Below are 18,327 nucleotides of genomic sequence, written 5' to 3'. Positions count from 1 at the left end.
AGTGGAAACAGGGACACCAGATGTTGCAGTGATTTAGGCGAGATGATGATGACTTGGACCAGCGTGTTAAAAGTTAAAAGTGATGAGGTAAGGCCAGACTGAGGCTAATTTTTTGGAAGTAGATCTGGTAGCACTTACTGATACAGATGTAAGAGAAATCATGGGTGATTAGGAGTTTGGCCTAAACAGTGTAGTGAATGGATATTCTTGCCAAATTAATTCTAAACTTCACCTCTTAAGTGAGAAATGATTATATCAACATTATCTTAAATATGTGAAATTAAAAGTCATCACAAAAGCTGTTTTTTTTTTTTTTAATAGGCGGAGTATGTCCAGCTTGTTACTGAACTTCGAATGACAAGAGCCATTCAGCCTCAGATCAATGCCTTTTTACAGGGCTTTCATATGTTCATTCCACCTTCCCTCATACAACTGTTTGACGAATTTGAGTTGGTAAGGAAGAACATCAGCTCCTTTGTCGTTATACAGCAGTACAAAACTCAAGATGATGTAATTCAGAAATAGTTTTGGAATACTATGATGAATGGGATAATGTGTAAGATTTATGGTTTAGTGTTCATGTTTAGAGACTTGTTGCAACACTTGTGTTTGTTCCTCTTTTAAACTTAGTCACCAGGTTAGCAGTTTCTTAACGCGAAAGGGAGCGCAGTGGTGACAAACAAAAGTGGAGTGTTACTTCCGAAGCGCTGTACATGGGAGATGCTGAAAGCCAGTCTTCCAAAAGCAAAATTTCCATTATTTCTGAATTTTTTATTTGGCTATCTGTGGTAAAGAAGATATTGATACAAACTTCTTGGACTTCCGAAAAGAAGAATTGATTAATAGGGTTTTCCTTGTTGTATTTGGGTCATCTTTTCCAGCTTCTTATTTCATCACATACATAATTTTATAATCTTTCATTTCAGACCTCTGTGGAGTCCACTGTTTTGCTGGGCTCCAGTCCCTAATGAATATTTTGTTATACTTCATTAATTTGCCTGCCTTTTACTGTGATCTAGTGGGATTTCTAGTTTCATATAATCTATGTTTGCATTTTCCCTTATTTCCTTTTTCTCTTTTATTTTTGGTAATAATTTTTTTAAACCCTATGAGTTTCTGACTCCCTAATAAAACACAGTAGTATTTTAAGTACAGTATAGTTTTTATTTTTTAATTTAAAATTTTTATTTTTTATTTTTATTTTAATTGTTGTTCAAGTACAGTTTTCTGTCTTTTACTCCCATCCCAGCTCACCCTCCCCAGTTCTCCCCACCTCCCTCCCATTTCCACCCCCACCATTGTTATTGTCCATGTGTCCTTTATACTTGTTCCTGCAAACCCTTCCCCCTTTACCCTTGAAATTCCCTCCCCTCTCCCCTCTTGTCACTGTCAGCCTGTTCTCTATTTCAGTGTCTTTGGTTATATTTTGCTTGTTTGTTTGTTTTGTTGTTTAAGTTCCTGTTAAAGGTGAAATCGTATAGTATTTGTCTTTTACCACCTGGCTTATTTCACTTAGCATAATGCTTTCCAGTTCCATACATGCTGTTGCAAAGGGTAGGAGCTCCTTCTTTCTTTCTGCTGCATAGAATTCCATTGTGTAAATGTACCACAGTTTTTTGATCCATTAATTTACTGATGGGCACGTAGGTTGCTTCCAACACTTGGCTATTGTAAATTGTGCTGCTATGACTATTGGGGTGCATAGGTGCTTTTGGATTGGTGTTTCAGGGTTCTTAGGATATAATCCTAGCAGTGGAATTGCTGGGTTAAAAGGCAGATCCATTTTGAGTTTTCTTAGAAAGTTCTAAACTGTTTTCCATAGTGGTTGTACCAGTCTGCAATCCCACCAACAGTGCCCTAGGGGTCCCCTTTTCTCCACAACCTCTCCAACACTTGTTGTTTGTGCTGTGTTTATGATGTCCATTCTGACTGGTGTAAAGTGGTATCTCATTGTGGTTTTAATTTGCATCTCTCTGATAGCTAGCGATATTGAATATCTTTTCATGTGTTTCTGGATCCTCTGTGTATCCTCCTTGGAGAAGTATCTGTTCAAGTTCTTTGCCCATTTTTTAATTGGGTTACTTTTCTTCTTAGAGGGGAGTCATGTCAAAGGCATTTTTTGTATACCAACAATGAAACAGAAGAAGCAGAAATCAAGAAAAAAATCCCATTCAATATAGCAAAAAGAAAAATAAAATACCTAGGAATAAACCTAACCAAGGAGGTAAAAGACCTGTGTGCAAAAAAACTACACAACACTGAAGAAAGAAATGCAGGAAGACACAAACAAATGGAAACGTATACTGTGTTCATGGATTGGAAGAATTAACATCATCAAAATGTCCATACTACCCAAAGCAATTTACACATTCAGTGCAATACCTATTAAGGTACCAATGGCATATTTCACAGACATAGAACAAACACTTCAAAAATTTATATGGAACCGTAAATGACCTCCGAATAGTTGCTGCAATTTTGTGAAAGAAGGGCAAAGTAGGAGGGATCACAATACCTGATACCAAACTGTATTACAAGGTCACTGTAATCAAAACAGCCTGGTACTGGCATAAATACAGGCACATGGACCAATGGAACAGAACAGAGAGCCCAGAAATAAACCCAAGTCTCTATGGTCAATTAATATTTGACAAATGGGGCAGCAACATAAAATGGAGTACAAATAGCCTCTTCAACAAATGGTGTTGGGAGAACTGGACAGCTATGTGCAAAAAAAAAACAACAAAAAACTCGAGCACCAACTTAAACCATACACAAAAATAAACTCAAGGTGGATAAAAGATTTAAATATAAGTTGTGACACCATTAAAGTCCTCGAAGATAACATAGGCAGGAAAATCTCAGATATTTCATGCTGCAACATTTTTATTGATATTTCCCCAGAGCAAGAGACATGAAGGAAAGAATAAACAAATTGAATCTCATCAAAATAGAAAGCTTCTGCACAGCTAAAGAAAACAGTATTAAAATAAAAAGTGAATCATTTGTATGGGAAAACTTATTTGCCAATGATACCTCAGACAAGGGTTTGCTCTCCAAAATAAATATAGTTTTTAAAAAGTATAATTTAGAATAGTAAAGTTTGGATTAATAGAAAGTATCCTTTGGTTTTTATTCTGTTTCATAAAATTAGTTTTACCCTATGCCTTTCATTTTAATATATGAAGAAATACAATGGTGTGTACATTTACTTTCACATATATACCAGTTTTTTCATTTTGTTACTTAACAGTGTATCTTAGTACAGTAGTGGACAGAATTTGCTATTTGATTTAGAGGTCCCTTATGACTTAGTTTCATTAAATACTAGTTTTGAGTTTTTTGGTTCTGTTTTTAGGATTAATGGGTTTGTTTAGCATAGACTTGTCTGGTTTTTGCATAACCGTAAAAGTTACTTTTAACATTTAAAATGGAGGAGTACTTATGAACTGTTAAACAGAAAATTCATTACTTTATTTCTTGGACCTGTGGAGTAAAAAACCAATAGTAACATAGTTAACAAAAACTTTGCCTCATAATTTACTGATACTGGTAAGTCCTGTGAAACTTACTGAATTACAATATACATAGAGAAGCACATGCATCATAAATGTATAGTTTGATGAATTTTCACAAGCTGCCTACACCCATGAAATGAGCATCTAAATCAAGAAACTGAAATCCTAGCACCCCAGATGTCCCTCATATGTCCCCTATCACTTACTATTCCCAGTCATGGGTAGCCACTCTCCTAACTTACAATATCATAGATTAGGTTGCCTGTTTTTGAATTTAATATAAATGAAATAATCACCTTGAATATATCTGACTTCTTTAGCTCAGCGTTTTGTTTGTGAGAATCATAAGTGTTGTTGCATGCAGTATAATTTGTTCATTTTCATTGCTGTATGGTGGTTCGTTGTGTCAGTGTACTTTTTGTCGTTTTTACTCCTGATGAACATTTGGTAGGTACCTTTTAGTTTTGGGCTATTTGAAATAGTGCTGCTATAAACATTCTAGTATAGTCTTTGGAGGAACATAAGAATGCATTCTGTCAGTTATATATCTTGGAGTAGAATTGCTGGCAGATAGGGTGTACATTTATTCTCTTAGTGTACATACTAGCCAGTAGTTTTCCGAAGTGGTGTGTCAGCTTACACTCTCACCAACAGATGTGAGAGCTCTGGGTGTTCCCATTCTTCATAAGCATTTAATAATTTTGTTTTTTCATTTTAACCATTATCATAGATCAGTGGTGGTATTTCATTATGATTTTAATTTGCATTTCCCTTATGATTAATGAAGTTGAGTGTATTTGATATGTTTGTTAGCCATTTGTGTTCTCTGATTTTGAAGTGCTTGTTCAAGTAATTTGTCTGTTTTTCTATTGTGTTCTCTGTTTTTGTTGTGGTGGTTGTTACTGATTTGTAGGATTCTGTAGGGGTCTTTGTTAGATGGACGTATTGTGAATATCTTTTACTGTAGTGTCCTGGGGAATAAAATTTTTCAGTTTTAACACAGTTCAGTTTATTTATTTATTTTTAATGAATGTAGCTTTTTATGTCCTGTTTAAGAAACTGTTTCTTATTCCAAGGTCATGAAGGTATTTTTCTTTGTTTTCTTCTAAAAGCTTTATTTCTTTGTCTTTCACATTTATTAGAAGTTAGGTCCAGATTCCTAGTGTGTCTTAGACTCTAGCTTTAAAACTAAGTTGAGCTGATTCAGATGGTAGGATTGTTTGGGAAGAGAAGTGTTAAATAGGATAATAAAGATCTTTCATCCTCTTCATAAAAAGTTATAACATGATATTCATGAAATAGTTCAAGTTTCTTGAGAATAAAGCCTCAGTCATTTTTATTCATAATTATTAACAATGAGAGCATCTTAATATTATTAAAAGCTTACTCTAGCTTAGAAGGGAAGAAGATTAAACTCAGATTGTAAGAAACATGTAAAATTCATTCTTATTCCCTTTTGACAGGTCTGTATCAGGGTCCAGCTACAAAACAGAATTCTCCAGATGATTCAAATAAAGACGTTTTGACACAGAAATTATTACAGAGGTGAGGGCAGTGTTGAGAATATACAAGATTTGGTGAGGCATCCAGAGACTAGTAACAGTGGAAAGGCTTTATCACCTCTAGAACCGAAGAGACAGGTGGAGGAATTACTGTGAGGAGCCCTGTGATGAGGGGACATGGCTGCTGAAGAGATGTGCTAAAGCAGGGAGGGAGCAGAAAATACTCTCACCTCCAGACTTTTGCCTGTTCTCAGTGGGGAAACCCAACCTCAAGCCAGCAGACAAGAGAGCTAGTTTGCCAGCATCAGCTCCCAAGGAACAGAACAGTGAAAAGAAAAATAGAGAATGTATTTGTGGGTGGTAAATGGACCCTAACCAGCATGCCTTATCTAGTAAAATTATTTTATGTAGTAGTAGCATGGCAAGAACCAAAATACTAGCAGTTCTCAAACTTTTTGGTCTTAGGACCCCCCTACAACAAAAGCCTTTTTGTTTATGTGAGTTATATTAATTGATATTTGCTGTATTTGAAATTAAAATAGAAGTATAAAATACTGTATTGATTCAAATAAACAATTCATTACCTTTTAACATAAATAACATTTTACAAATGAAAACTGCATTTTTCCAGAATGAAATAAAAATAATGGGAACAGTGGCATTGTTTTACATTTTTGCAAGTTTTTTTAATGTCTAGCTTAATGAAAGACAATTGGGAACTTATATTTGCTTTTGCACATTATCTGTTGTGATATCTTTTTGGTTGAACTATATGGAGAAAATCCAGCCTTAGATAAATTGGAAAAGAGATACCTTGCAGACTGCTCGATCAAGTCTCAGCAACACCCAAGAGTTTTCAGACACCACCTGATGTTAACCTTCAAAGTACACTAGTATACTAGTCTGATATAGATCGTGAGTAGTTGCTGTAGGGAACCTGATTTTGAGCCATGTTATATTTGTCTCTATAGTAACAAATCCTGATATTCTAGCTTGTCAGTATTTTAGTGAAGTGCAGGCTAGTTATTGCCTCAGCTGACTGTGAGAAATGGGCTGGTTTAGAGATGTGGACAAGCTCTTTTGCAAGTTTTCTTTTGGAAAACATAGTGCTAAATACTGTTGCCATTCTTAATTTAATTTTTTAGTTATCTGATTGCTATTTTGTTTATTTGATGATCTTCCTGGGAAAAAGGTGGCTGCTAAAATGTTATTAGGGAAATTTTGGGGGGTTTTCTCACCTTGGGAAACGTAGACATTAGAGGATCTAGATTATTCCAGAATGGTTCTTCAAAGGCCTGAATGTGTGTGCTTTTTAAATATAATTATTTTCATTATATTACTTTCTTTTTCCTAACGATTAGGGTTACTTGATGATCCTTTCCTTTGCTTAACCCAGGATTTATTTGGGTCTGTGTTGTCACTCTCCTGTTGAGAGTATGGCCCCTTTATACAATTTACCAAGTTCATAAAATAAAAATAAACATAAAGATAATATTCATAAAATTATTGTACATGTAGACTGTTGCATAAATGTTTATATATAAAAAATTATTGTCTTATATTGTAATTAAATTGTATCAATGTAGACACACCTCCACATCTTACAGTGTTTGAGATTATCATTACCAAGGATTCTCTCCCATGTATAATAGTACTTGTTACTGATGACTTGCAGAATCTGTCACAAAAATAAATCAGTTTTACATGGAATTAGTTTCTAATTAAGGCACATTTACTCTTTAAATGTAATAGTTTATTTTTTTCCCCAAAGAAGATTAATGAAATATTTTTCTGTTTCCCCAAAGGAGCTACTGCTTTCTGGCATGCCAGAAATTGATGTGAATGATTGGATAAAAAATACAGAATACACAAGTGGCTATGAAAGAGAAGATCCAGTTATTCAGGTAAAATTTCTCTAGAGCTTAGAATGAAGTTAAGTTTTGCCATTTAATTTTGTAAGCTTTTCAGCGCTATTGGATGAAAACTTACATTAATTAACAAAGTTTTTCTCTAAATTCTTCTCATGGGAATTGCATATGAAAGCTTTGTATGAAATCATTTTTGATAAATGAGTTTCTTAGAATAAAATATGCTTTATGAATGCTGCATATTTCTCTGGTATTAAGTCTATGATTGCTCTGAAATATGAGCTAAGTCTTTTTTGTTGTTGTTAGTGGTTCTGGGAAGTTGTGGAAGATATTACTCCAGAGGAGAGAGTTCTTCTCTTGCAGTTTGTTACTGGCAGGTAAGAAGTGTTTTTATGATAATATGAAAAGAATTTAATGTATTCCATTCCTTAGTGGCTTAGAGATAAACAACCAAAATGAATTATTACTCTGAATTGTCAGTTTCTTCCCTCCCTTTCTACTTTTTTTAAATCCTTATCCAAGGATATGCTTATTGATTTTAGAGAGAGGGAGGGAGAAAGAGGTAGAGAAACATCGATGTGAGAGAGAAACATTGATCAGGTGCTTACCTTATGCACCCCACCAGTGACTGAATCCATCACCTAGGCATGTGCCCTGACCGGAAATTGAACCTGGGATCTTTTGGTGTATGGGATGAAGCTCCAACCAACTGAGCCACACAGGTCAGGGCCCCACTTTTTTGATATTAAACAGATTTATTTAGGCATTTAAGATAAAACATAATGCTAAATAAATGCTTATTTAATGTATGAAAAAAATAAACTGTTGTAACTCAGGTTATTAGCCTATATACTGTATTTTATAATTTGGTAATCTTTCTAAAGGTTGGTCAATGGTAGTAGCCAAATTTTTAATATTGCTAGATGACAACACAAAACATGCCAAGAAATACTTAGAGAATTGAGTAATAAAAATAATTAAAAATTGTATTTTCTGTGTAGGAAGGTTAGACAATTCCAATTTAAAAAATCACTGAAAATAATCACTATTAATATTTTGGTTATTCTTCCAGAATGCTTCTCATATATATACAGTTTTCCTTTTTTTTTTTTAAAATCCTCACCCAAAGATATGTTCATTGATTTTTAGAGAAAGAGGGGGGAGAGATAGAGAAAGAGATATTGGACTGGCCTAAAAGTCCATATGCTTTTTTCCATAAAATAGAAGACACATTTTTCATTTTCACCAGTAACTTCATTGATTTGGATATTTTGAGTATGTTGGCTGTCTCCTGCTTGGTATAATGTTGATTGTTCTTAGTTAATGTCTCAATTTGATCACTATCAACTTCAACTGGTCATCCTGACCATGGAGCATCATCCAGTGAGAAGTTTCCAGCACAAAATTTTGCAAACCACTTTTGACATGTTTGATCAGTCACAACACCTTCTCCATACACTGCACAAATCTTTTTTTTTTTTTTCAGTTGCGTTTTTACCTTTCTTGAAAAAATAAAGCATAATGTGCAGGAAATGTTCCTTATTTTCTTCCATTTTCAATATTAAGATAACTATACAAAAATTTATCAATTTTGATAAGTTTTTTAAAAAATGCACACTGATATGACAGCTGTCACAATACAATCTAATGAAATTATTTCAAATGAAGTTAAAGACAACTAAATGCTACTAGACACATCTTACAGAAAAAAACTAAGGAACTTTTTGCCTGACTCAATGAGGGGGGGGAGAGAGAAAGAGAGAGAGAGAGAGATATGAGAGAGAAATATAATTCGTTTGCCTCCTGTACCTGGCTTGAGTATCAGACCTGTAAGCTTTTGGTTCAGGGGACGATGCTCCAGCCCACTGAACTACCCAGCCAAGGCTAAATTTTTACTTTTTAAAAACATTATCCCTGTTTTATAACTTGAATTTTGCAATATATCATTAAAACTTACTCCATTTATAGGTCTAATGTTTTAAAAGGCTGCCTGCTCTTCAATTTATGACTTTCTTTCAGTGATATTGGTCTTTTTGCTAAATTTTCCTATTTATGAATAATGCTGAAGAAATAAGGAATTTTTGTGCTACATACCAGTCAGGTCAATATCCTACATTATTTACATAGGCTAAATTCATAGAAGGGAAATCTTTGGATACAAAATTATATATATTTTTTACAGCCTTAACATATATTGCTCATTTACCTCTCAGAAAGATATTGGTATTCACATCAGCAGGGAATGAGAGGGCCTATTCCTTTTATTCTGTCAATGCAAGATACAATCATTTTTATTTTCATATAACTTCTTATTTATATAAATTTTTGAGTGGTTTGAATTGCCTGTCTTTGTTTTCTGTTTATTATTCTGCTGTCATTTAAAAAAATTCAGTTTAAAATGTTTTTTTTTTAAGTAAAGGGACATATATAAAGAACTTTTTCCCTGTTTATCACTTGCCTTTTAACTTCATTAAGTTAGAGAGAGTTTCATGTAATTTAAATTATAAATTTAATTCATAAAATTTATAAAATAGAAGTTCTAAATGATGTTGCAAGTTGATTATATTTTCCTGTATGGTTTTTATAAATCTTTTCCTGTATTCAAGATTTTATAGATATGTTTACCTACATTTTTTTCCTGTAACTTTTTACGGGGTCTGTTTTTACATTCCAATTTTAAACTGACTGGACTTACTTTGGTTTATTGTCTGAGGTAGTGCTCTTTCATTATTCTTCTAGTGCTTTATACCTAAACACCATCTGGTGCATTGTATTTCCCCACCCTTTACCCTGTGATTTAGTTAGTGTGAGTCTTTAAAATGCAGGGGAAAAATTATTCATGTTCTTTGGTACCAAAAATGTCTGTAAAATTGCTACTCTTGTAGAATCAAAAATCACTTGGCTTAGTAACACACAGTGCCACTCTTGTGTCAGTAGTATAGTCATTGTTAACAGTGCTGAAAAACACGCTGCTGCTTCTTTGACTGGTTAGGACGTGTAGAGTGTGAATCCATTTAAACTGAGGTGGAAGGATGTGGGTACAGAGTATGAACCGAGGAATCTGAGGGGAAGCAACACAACTGAGCTTTCGCTCATGTTGAAGAACCCACCTTTCAGCACTTACTGTACATTGAGTCCTTGTTTTGAATTCAAACAGTAGTCTTAAGTTCTTTAAAACCTTAACTGTCCACCCTGGCTGGCGTAGCTCAGTGGATTGAGTGCAGTGGATTGAACCACACTCTGGGCTGCGAACCAGAGTGTCGCAGGTTCGATTCCCAGTCAGGGCACATGCCTGGGTTGCAGGCCACAGCCCCCAGCAACCACACATTGATGTTTCTCTCTCTCTCTTTCTCCCTCCATTCCCTCTCTAAAAATAAATAAGTAAAATTTAAAAAAATTATAAAAAAAACAAAAAAACCTTAACTTTCCTTCTACATGAGACCTCCCAGCAGTCATTACTCCAGGTATAGTGTTTGCCATTCTAAACCTAAAGTGTGTGTTTTTCTTTTCTTTAGCAGTTTTTGGAAAACTCTGGTTATCCATTGGTTTAAATTTAGATACTGAAATTTCTTTCTCCATGTATTAGTATAAGTTAGCGCAGTCTTACTAAAAAGTTAAATGTGTTCAATTATAGAGTAAGTATAAAAATAATTTTTAAGTATTTTTATGGTAGTGACAATATTTTCGTGGTCTATAAGGCTGTCTTAAATGTGTTACTCTTTTGTTTCATATTCCCTTAAGAATAATGAAAGTTTGACTTGATTTTATCTATAGATTCAACCCTCTTTGGATTGAAAATTCTTGAAAAAATGTTACATTGTTGCTGATATGTACTATGTAATTAGACTACGGTGGCTGCTGGTTGTGTCTGTACTGAAGATGTACAGACTTTTTTTTTGTCATTATTTCCTCAACAGTACAGTATAACTGTTTATTTAGCATTTGCATTGTATTAGGTGTTATGAGCAATCTAGAGATTCAAAGTATATGGGAAGATGTGTGTAGTTTATATACAAATACTATATCAATTTAAATAAGGGACTTGGGCATTAGTGGATTTTGGTAACATCAGGGGATCCAGGAACCAATCCCTTGCAGATATCAAGGGACAATTGTACATTATTTAAAAAGAAGTTTTTTATTGTTGTTCAAGTACAGTTTTCCCAATTTTTTCCCATTACTCTCCCCTGCCCTACCCACCCCCTACCTCCCATATGCTATCCTCTGCCACCGTCCCTCACCCCCCTCCTTGTCTTTGTCCATGGGTCCTTTATACATGTCTGTTGACTGGACCCTTCCACTTCTTTCCTCCATTATCCCCCTTACCCCTCCCCTCTGGTTACTATCAATTTGTTCTTTATTTCCATGTCTCTGGTTCTATTTTGCTTGCTTCTTTGTTTTGTTGATTAGGTTCCACTTATAGGTGAGATCACATAGTATTTGTCTTTCGCTGTCTGGCTTACTTCACTTAGCATAATGCTCTCCAGTTCCATCCATGCTGTCACAAAGGGTAGGAGCTCCTTCCTTCTTTCCGCTGCACAGTATTCAATCATGTAAATGTACCACAGTTTTTTTATCCACTCTGATGGGCACTTAAGCTGTTTCTAGCATTTGGCTATTGTAAATGATCCTACTATGAACTTGGGGGTGCATAGGTTCTTTTGAGTTGGTGTTTCAGGATTCTTAGGGTATAATCCCAGCAGTGTAATTGCCAGGTCAAAAGGCAGTTCCATTTTTAGTTTTTTGAGGAAATTCCATACTGTTTTCCACAGTGGCTGCACCAGTCTGCCTTCCCACCAACAGTGTAGTTGTGTATTATTTTTATCAACTGTAATTTTACCTTGTATAACCCAGGTTTCATAATATTCAGCCAGACTATTTTTCTCATACATGGTTAAGTTTGATGAGCTATGGTCTTAGCATAAGGATCATGGATTATTCAAGTATGAAGCCCAGTCATATTTGTAGTTTAGAAAAGGAAGAGTATGGTTTCAGGGACAGTTTGTGAATGTCAGTTTACAGAATAATTTCAATTCAGATATTAAAATTGGGAAATCTTTTTTTTAAGCTTTTCAAAATTTAGCTATATGAAGACATTAGACTGATTATCCTGATATTGAAATACTGTGTTATAATTTGTGTAAGAAGCAGTGTCAAGGCCCATCGTCTCAGCCTGTCCTGATAAAGTGGTACCCTTGTTTTTAAATGCTGCCTCTATAGGCAATTGAGAACAGCTTGGTTTTTTTGTCCTTTTTCATTTTGGGGTGCCTTTGTGATTTTTTTAGGCAAAGGATAATATGCATACATTAATTAACTAGTGTAGAATTTTATTTCAATTTACATATCAGATCTTTAGATATTACTTTGCCCTAAGTAGGGATTGCTCATGCATTAGCATTTTATTAGTAAGATTCAGACATACCTACAGTATTCACTTAGACTCTAAGGTAAGCTTGGGCATTTAGTCAAGAAAACATTTAATAGCAACCAAACTGTTTCCCAGCTAGAAGAGAAAACTGCCATCTTTAGAGATTCATTTATAGTAGATTGCTGTGTTTGTTCCTGTGAATGTACACATATCTGTGATTTCAAGTAGAAAGTTTTGGTTCATTTTCAACAGCTTTTATAGTATGAGCTGTAAAATACATAACATTTACCTTTGGAAACACAGTTCTGTGACAGTAAGTGCATTTACATTGTGCAGCCATCACCACCATCCAACTCCTGAACGTTGTTATCTTCCTCAGTTGAAACAGTCCCCATTAAACACCAGCTGTCCATCCCTTCTTCTGCAGCCCCTGCCTACCACCATTCTTCTGTCTCTCTCTATGAATTTGACTATTCTAGGAAACTCGTGTAAGTGGAATTATTCGTCATTTTCTGATGGGCTTATTTCACTTATCATGATGTTCTCAAGGTTCATCCATATTGTTGCAAATGCCAGAATTGTCTTTCTTTTAAAGGCTAAATAGTATTCCATTGTGTGCATACACCACCTTTTGCTTATGTCTCCATCCATGGATGGTCACTTGGGTTGCTTCCACCTTTTTGCTGTTGTGAGTGGTGCTGCAATGAACATGGATGTTTACATATCTCTTTGATTCTCTGCTTTTAGTTCTTTGGGACATACACTATAATCCTGTGTTTCGTTTGTTTGAGAGACTGCCAGGTGGTTTTCCACAGTGGCTGTACCACTTTACATCCTGACCAACAATGCATATGGGTTCCACTTTCTGTATTTCCTTTCCATTGTTATTTTCTTTCTTTTTGGGGGAGATGATTGATGGATTTTTGTCTTTTGTTTTATTAATAGTAATCCTAATGTGCCTGAAGTGGTTATCTCATTGTGGTTTTGATTTGCATTTCCCTATGACAAATGATTTGATTTAGCATCTTTTCATCTTTGTAGGCCATTGTGTATCTTTTTTGGAGAAGTATCTATTCAAGTCCTTTCCCTAGTTTTTATTGTATTTTGTTGTTGTTTGAGCTGGAATTCTGTATATTTTTGGATATCAATTCCTTATGATTTAGGATTTGAAAATATTTTTACCCATTTTGTGTGTTACTTTTTCCCTCTGTTCCTGGTATCCTTTGGCATATAAGTTTTTAATTTTGATGAAGTCCAGTTTATCTATTTTGTCTTTTGTGCTTTTGGTGTCATATGCAAGAAATCATTGCCAAATCCAGTGTCATGAAGCTTTTCCCTTATATCAGGGGTGTCAAACTCATTTTCATCGGTGGCCACATCAGCCTCGAGGTTGCCTTCAAAGGGCTGAATGTAATTTTAGGACTGTGTAAATGTAACTACTCTTTAACTAGGGGCAAGGAGCTTGGCACTGCCACTGGGTAGAAACAAGGTACCAGGCTGGATACAACAAGGTGGAGGGTTGTATCGGCCTGCGGGCCTTGTGTTTGCCACCTGTGCCCTATATCTTTTTATAAGAATTTTGTATTTATGTCTCTGAAGTGTAGGTCTTTGATTTATTTTGAGTTAATTTTTGTAAATGGTGTTATTAGGTAAGGGTCCAAGTTTATTTATTTTTTTGTGGTGGATATCTGGTTTTCCCACTGCAGTTCATTGAAAGACTGACTTTCCCCCATTGAATGTGCTTATTAGCACACTCCTTGAAAATCATTTGACCATATATATGAGAGTTTATTTTTGGTTTCTCTGTTCTATTCCATTGGTCTATATGTCTTTATGCCAGTACCACAGTTTTTTTGTTTTTATTTTAAAGGATGTCTTTTTTTTTAAGATTTTATGTATTTTTTAGAGAGGGAAGGGAGGGAGGGGGGGAGAGAGAGAGAGAGAGAGAGAGAGAGAGAGAGAGAGAAACATCAATACATCAATGTGCGGTTGCTGGGGGGTCATGGCCTGCAACCCAGATATGTACCTTGACTGGGAATCGAACCTGCGACACTCTGGTTCGCAGCCCGCGCTCAATCCACTGAGCTACGCCAGCCAGGGCTAGTACCACAGTTTTGATCACCGTAGCTTTGTAGTTTAAGTTTTAAAATCAGAAACTATGAGCCCTACGAGCTTGTTCTTTTTCATGATTGGTCTGGTTATTCAGATTTCAGTGTTTTTTTTAAAATGAACTGAATTATGCTTTGTACTATGAATCATGTTGGAAGACAGTTTTACTATTAAGAGAGTCTACTGCTTTTGAGGATGCCTTTAATACCTGTATGTTAAATGTTTACCATCATTCTAATTTATCCAAAAAGCACTACAGCATCTCATTTTAAAAACAAAAAAAATTTATTCCAGGATCAGTTTATTTAATCATGATGGATATACATAGGCTAATTTGAAATACTAATTTTTTTCAAATTGAAACAGTAGAATTTCAGAAGTTATAATTCATCCTTCACAGCCATGTACCCAAGACTAAATTTCCTAGTGGTGTTTGTGTATTTATTGTGTTGGCCTTCCTGTGGTTTCATTATGTTGAGTAACATTTAAAAAAATTTATATTGATATTGTGAATCTCAGGGAAGAGAAATGCAAAGAATTTTCTAGTTTTTTCAATGTGAACAACAAAACAAAAGCCCTTTGACTCTAGATACTTTTCAAACAGGGAAATTATTTGGATTACATGTAAAGGCCTTTGTTGCCTTAATTAATCAAGCAAACATTCCTTTATTCAGCAAATATTTAATGAATGTCTATTAGATGCCAGTTGTTTTGCTAACCGCAGGGATGCAAATACAAATATAACATACTTGGGCCCACAAATCTGTCCCAGTTTAGAAGGGAGAGACACGAAATCATTGCATATTCAGAATGGTGAATGCAATAGTAGAGCCATGTTCTGTGGCTGATTGAAAGCATAGTATAGTTTATAGAGATGTGGAGGGGTATAGCTTATAGAAAGTTCCATGAAGCTTGCTAACTGGCCCCAGGGTGACTTTTAATAATGAGTTAGAGTGTTGTAGATTCAAAAATGTTATTTTGTCAGTGATCTAGAGTTGAATACATTCTTACCCTAACTTAGAGTTTAAAATACATCTATGACAAAGATTTACCTTTCTTGATTACAACTTACTAAGACATGAACTGTTAGTTCCAGGGTCCCACATGGTGGATTTGCTAATATCATGGGTGGAAGTGGATTGCAAAATTTTACAATCGCTGCAGTTCCATATACTCCAAATCTTCTACCGACTTCAAGCACATGGTATGTTAATTTTTTTATTTAAATGCATTTTAAATTTTGATTAATTTTGAATGATCAAAAATCTAACGATTGTATTGGTGCAAGGAGAGGAAAATGTCAACAGTGATCGCTGTCAGTATTTTAGAATCACTGATGAATAAACAGCTGCATAGTTCCTTGCTTCCCCCTGTTTTGGTAGGGAATATGTTTGAGGAAACTACCTATAGTTTAATTGAATATAGCTCAACTGTCACTAAAGTTAAATTGTTATAGTATCACTGAGTTACACCATTATTTCAAACTAAATCACTCTTATATATTTTTGGCCAAAAGGAACTTACTTTCTTTCACTGCATTTGCATGCTAAAGGAAACTGCAGTGCAGCAGAATTTTAGTTTTTGTTCTTTTTAAATACTACTTCAGGGTTTTCCCATTTGAATGCAAATTTGAATGGATGATTTTATGTTAATTTTTGAAGTTGTCACTGCTAGACAAAACAATTAGAAATTTCATAGATTTCCTATTTAATGGTGGTGTATTTTTCTTTTAAAGCATCAACATGCTCAAGTTACCTGAATACCCAAGTAAAGAAATACTCAAGGACAGACTTCTGGTGGCACTGCATTGTGGCAGCTATGGTTACACAATGGCGTAATGAAGTCTGGAAAGCTCATCTGACTACTGACAATTCAGAGTGGCAGGGGTAATTTAGGGAACTGTCAGCGGAAAAGCAGCCTAAATGCAGCCGTAGGCAGGGCTGATGTTTAAAATTCATAAAGGATCAGGTTTTCTCCTCCCCCCTTTTCCCTTGTATGTTTTCTCAGTTTGCGATACAATTAGAAAATCACAGTAGTGTTCATTTTTAAAAATGCTAATTGAAAGTTGTAGAAACTGCCCTTACTGATATTTCTTTAATCTTATCCAAGATTGTGTTAGGGCAAAATTTTATTTTATATTTCACCTCTGCTATGTTACAGTCTTGTTGAAAGGATGTTTTCTCTTTATTTTCATGTATATTAAAATATATTAGGACTTCCAAACTGGTATATTCTTTTGCATGTAAAGTGCTGTTTATATTTTGGAAAACTATTGAATAGAATGGATTGATTTAGATTGTGTATAAAGCCACAAAATATGTATTTTCCCATATTGAATCTATATTGCAATGATGTTTTTTAGCTTTTTATTTTTTAATATATAATGTAAAGTTTAAACTAATGTGACTAACACAGCTGATGAAATGATATCTAATTTATATATTAAAGCTTATACTATGAATTATTTGCTTCCTTCATGTTCAGTTTTCCATATATATTGCAGTCTCAAAATTTTTCTTATGCCTTAATTTATATTTTAGGTAAAAGTAAAATGTATTTTATCATATTTTTATTTTATCTGTGAGTTTTGATGACACATTTAAAGAAGTAATCTGATGTGCAGATTACAATTTAAATATGTAATTTTTTCTTAAATTGCTTTTTATGATTAAGAGGTTGAGTTCCAGTGACATATGCCTAAAACTGAGCATTAATTTTTAAATTTAGGGTGATCTAATCAGATTTTATTTTGAAAAGACTCACTTGGGTAGTTCAAGCATACCTTTTAGTGGGAAGTGGGAATATGCACATATTTGGAAATGCCAAAGGAGGAAATTTGTAATGTTAAGGACCTTTGCATGGGTTGGGGGGGGGGGCGGTGGGGACTAGAAGTAGACTCTCTAATGGCATATCCCTGCTTTATTTTTTCACTTGAGCAGCCAGTAAGTTTGTCACTGACAAATACAGACAATGTATACGTCAGTGCAGACAAATATATACTGTATATATATATATATATATACACATATATATTGAAAGCTTTGCTAAGTTATAAAGCTTCTCTGATACATGTTTTTTTGGTCCTCTTATTATTGTGGGTTTTTTTTATATTACAAAGATATCTCCTTAATCCCTTCACTTTTTTCATTCTGCTCCACAACCTCCCTCCCCTCTGACAGCTGTCAGTCTGTTCTCTCTCTGTGAGTCTGTTTCTGTTTTGTTTGTTAGTTTATTGTGTTCATTAGGGATTAAGGGAAAAAAAGTTCTTAGATACAGACAACAGCATGGTGATTTCCAGAGAGAAAGGCAGGTGGGGAGAGGTAAAAGATAGTATGGGGTATAAATGCTGATGAAAGGAGATTTGACTGGGGGTTGATGTATTATAAAATTATATACCTGAAACCTATAGAATTTTATTAACCAATTTCACTCCAATAAATTCAATTAAAAATAAAAAAAGAAAAAAGAAAACATCTCAACAGATTACATTTAAACACTGGGAATTCTTTAAAAATTACTTTTAGCTATAAAATTAAGAGTGGTATGTTTTATTTATAGTAAATGAAACTAATAATTTTTAAGTTTTGGTTTTCAAAATTTAATTGTAGAGGTCATTGACTTCTGTCTTTTTAAATAAGTATTAATAAATGACTTTAATATTACATTGCTTATAATTTTCATGTTTACAAACATTAACTTCTGTCTATAACAATCCACTTGCTTTGTCAGATTGGCCCTTTTGCAAGTATTTATGTGTAAGAAATAATTAAACATTAAAAATCTCATGGTATTTTATCCATGAATATGAATATTTTTTGGTATAGATGTAGTAATTTCAGGGGTTACTCTTTTACATTTTATTTATTTTTTAAACTATAGGAATGTAGTTAATATGAAAAAATTTTACATGGATTAAGAGTAGTAATTAAACAAGAGGTAGCAAGCCTTTCTAATTTATTCCA

The 18,327-nt window shown here is 34.3% G+C and overlaps 1 protein-coding gene across 8 annotated transcripts in view; it reads left to right on the top strand.

Annotated features, from left to right (window-relative positions):
• Positions 1–16,829, top strand: part of HACE1 (HECT domain and ankyrin repeat containing E3 ubiquitin protein ligase 1) — a 92,745-nt gene extending 75,916 nt beyond the window's left edge. For 7 of the 8 annotated variants that reach the window (XM_036024522.1, XM_036024521.1, XM_028508856.2 and 4 more), the window contains 5 exons: positions 322–453; positions 6,826–6,924; positions 7,195–7,265; positions 15,456–15,569; positions 16,101–16,829. In XM_036024522.1, coding sequence (XP_035880415.1) covers positions 322–453; positions 6,826–6,924; positions 7,195–7,265; positions 15,456–15,569; positions 16,101–16,203 — 519 coding nt within the window. In that variant the 3' untranslated portion in view covers positions 16,204–16,829. The remainder of the gene's footprint in view (positions 1–321; positions 454–6,825; positions 6,925–7,194; positions 7,266–15,455; positions 15,570–16,100) is intronic. The other variant, XM_028508853.2, reaches the window with a different exon arrangement.
• The last annotated feature ends 1,498 nt before the right edge of the window (positions 16,830–18,327 follow it).

The sequence above is a fragment of the Phyllostomus discolor genome, chromosome 4 (assembly GCF_004126475.2).
Source record: "Phyllostomus discolor isolate MPI-MPIP mPhyDis1 chromosome 4, mPhyDis1.pri.v3, whole genome shotgun sequence".
NCBI lineage: Eukaryota > Metazoa > Chordata > Mammalia > Chiroptera > Phyllostomidae > Phyllostomus > Phyllostomus discolor.
Note: the sequence above shows the minus strand (reverse complement) of the source record. Positions and strands in the feature narration are given on the sequence as shown.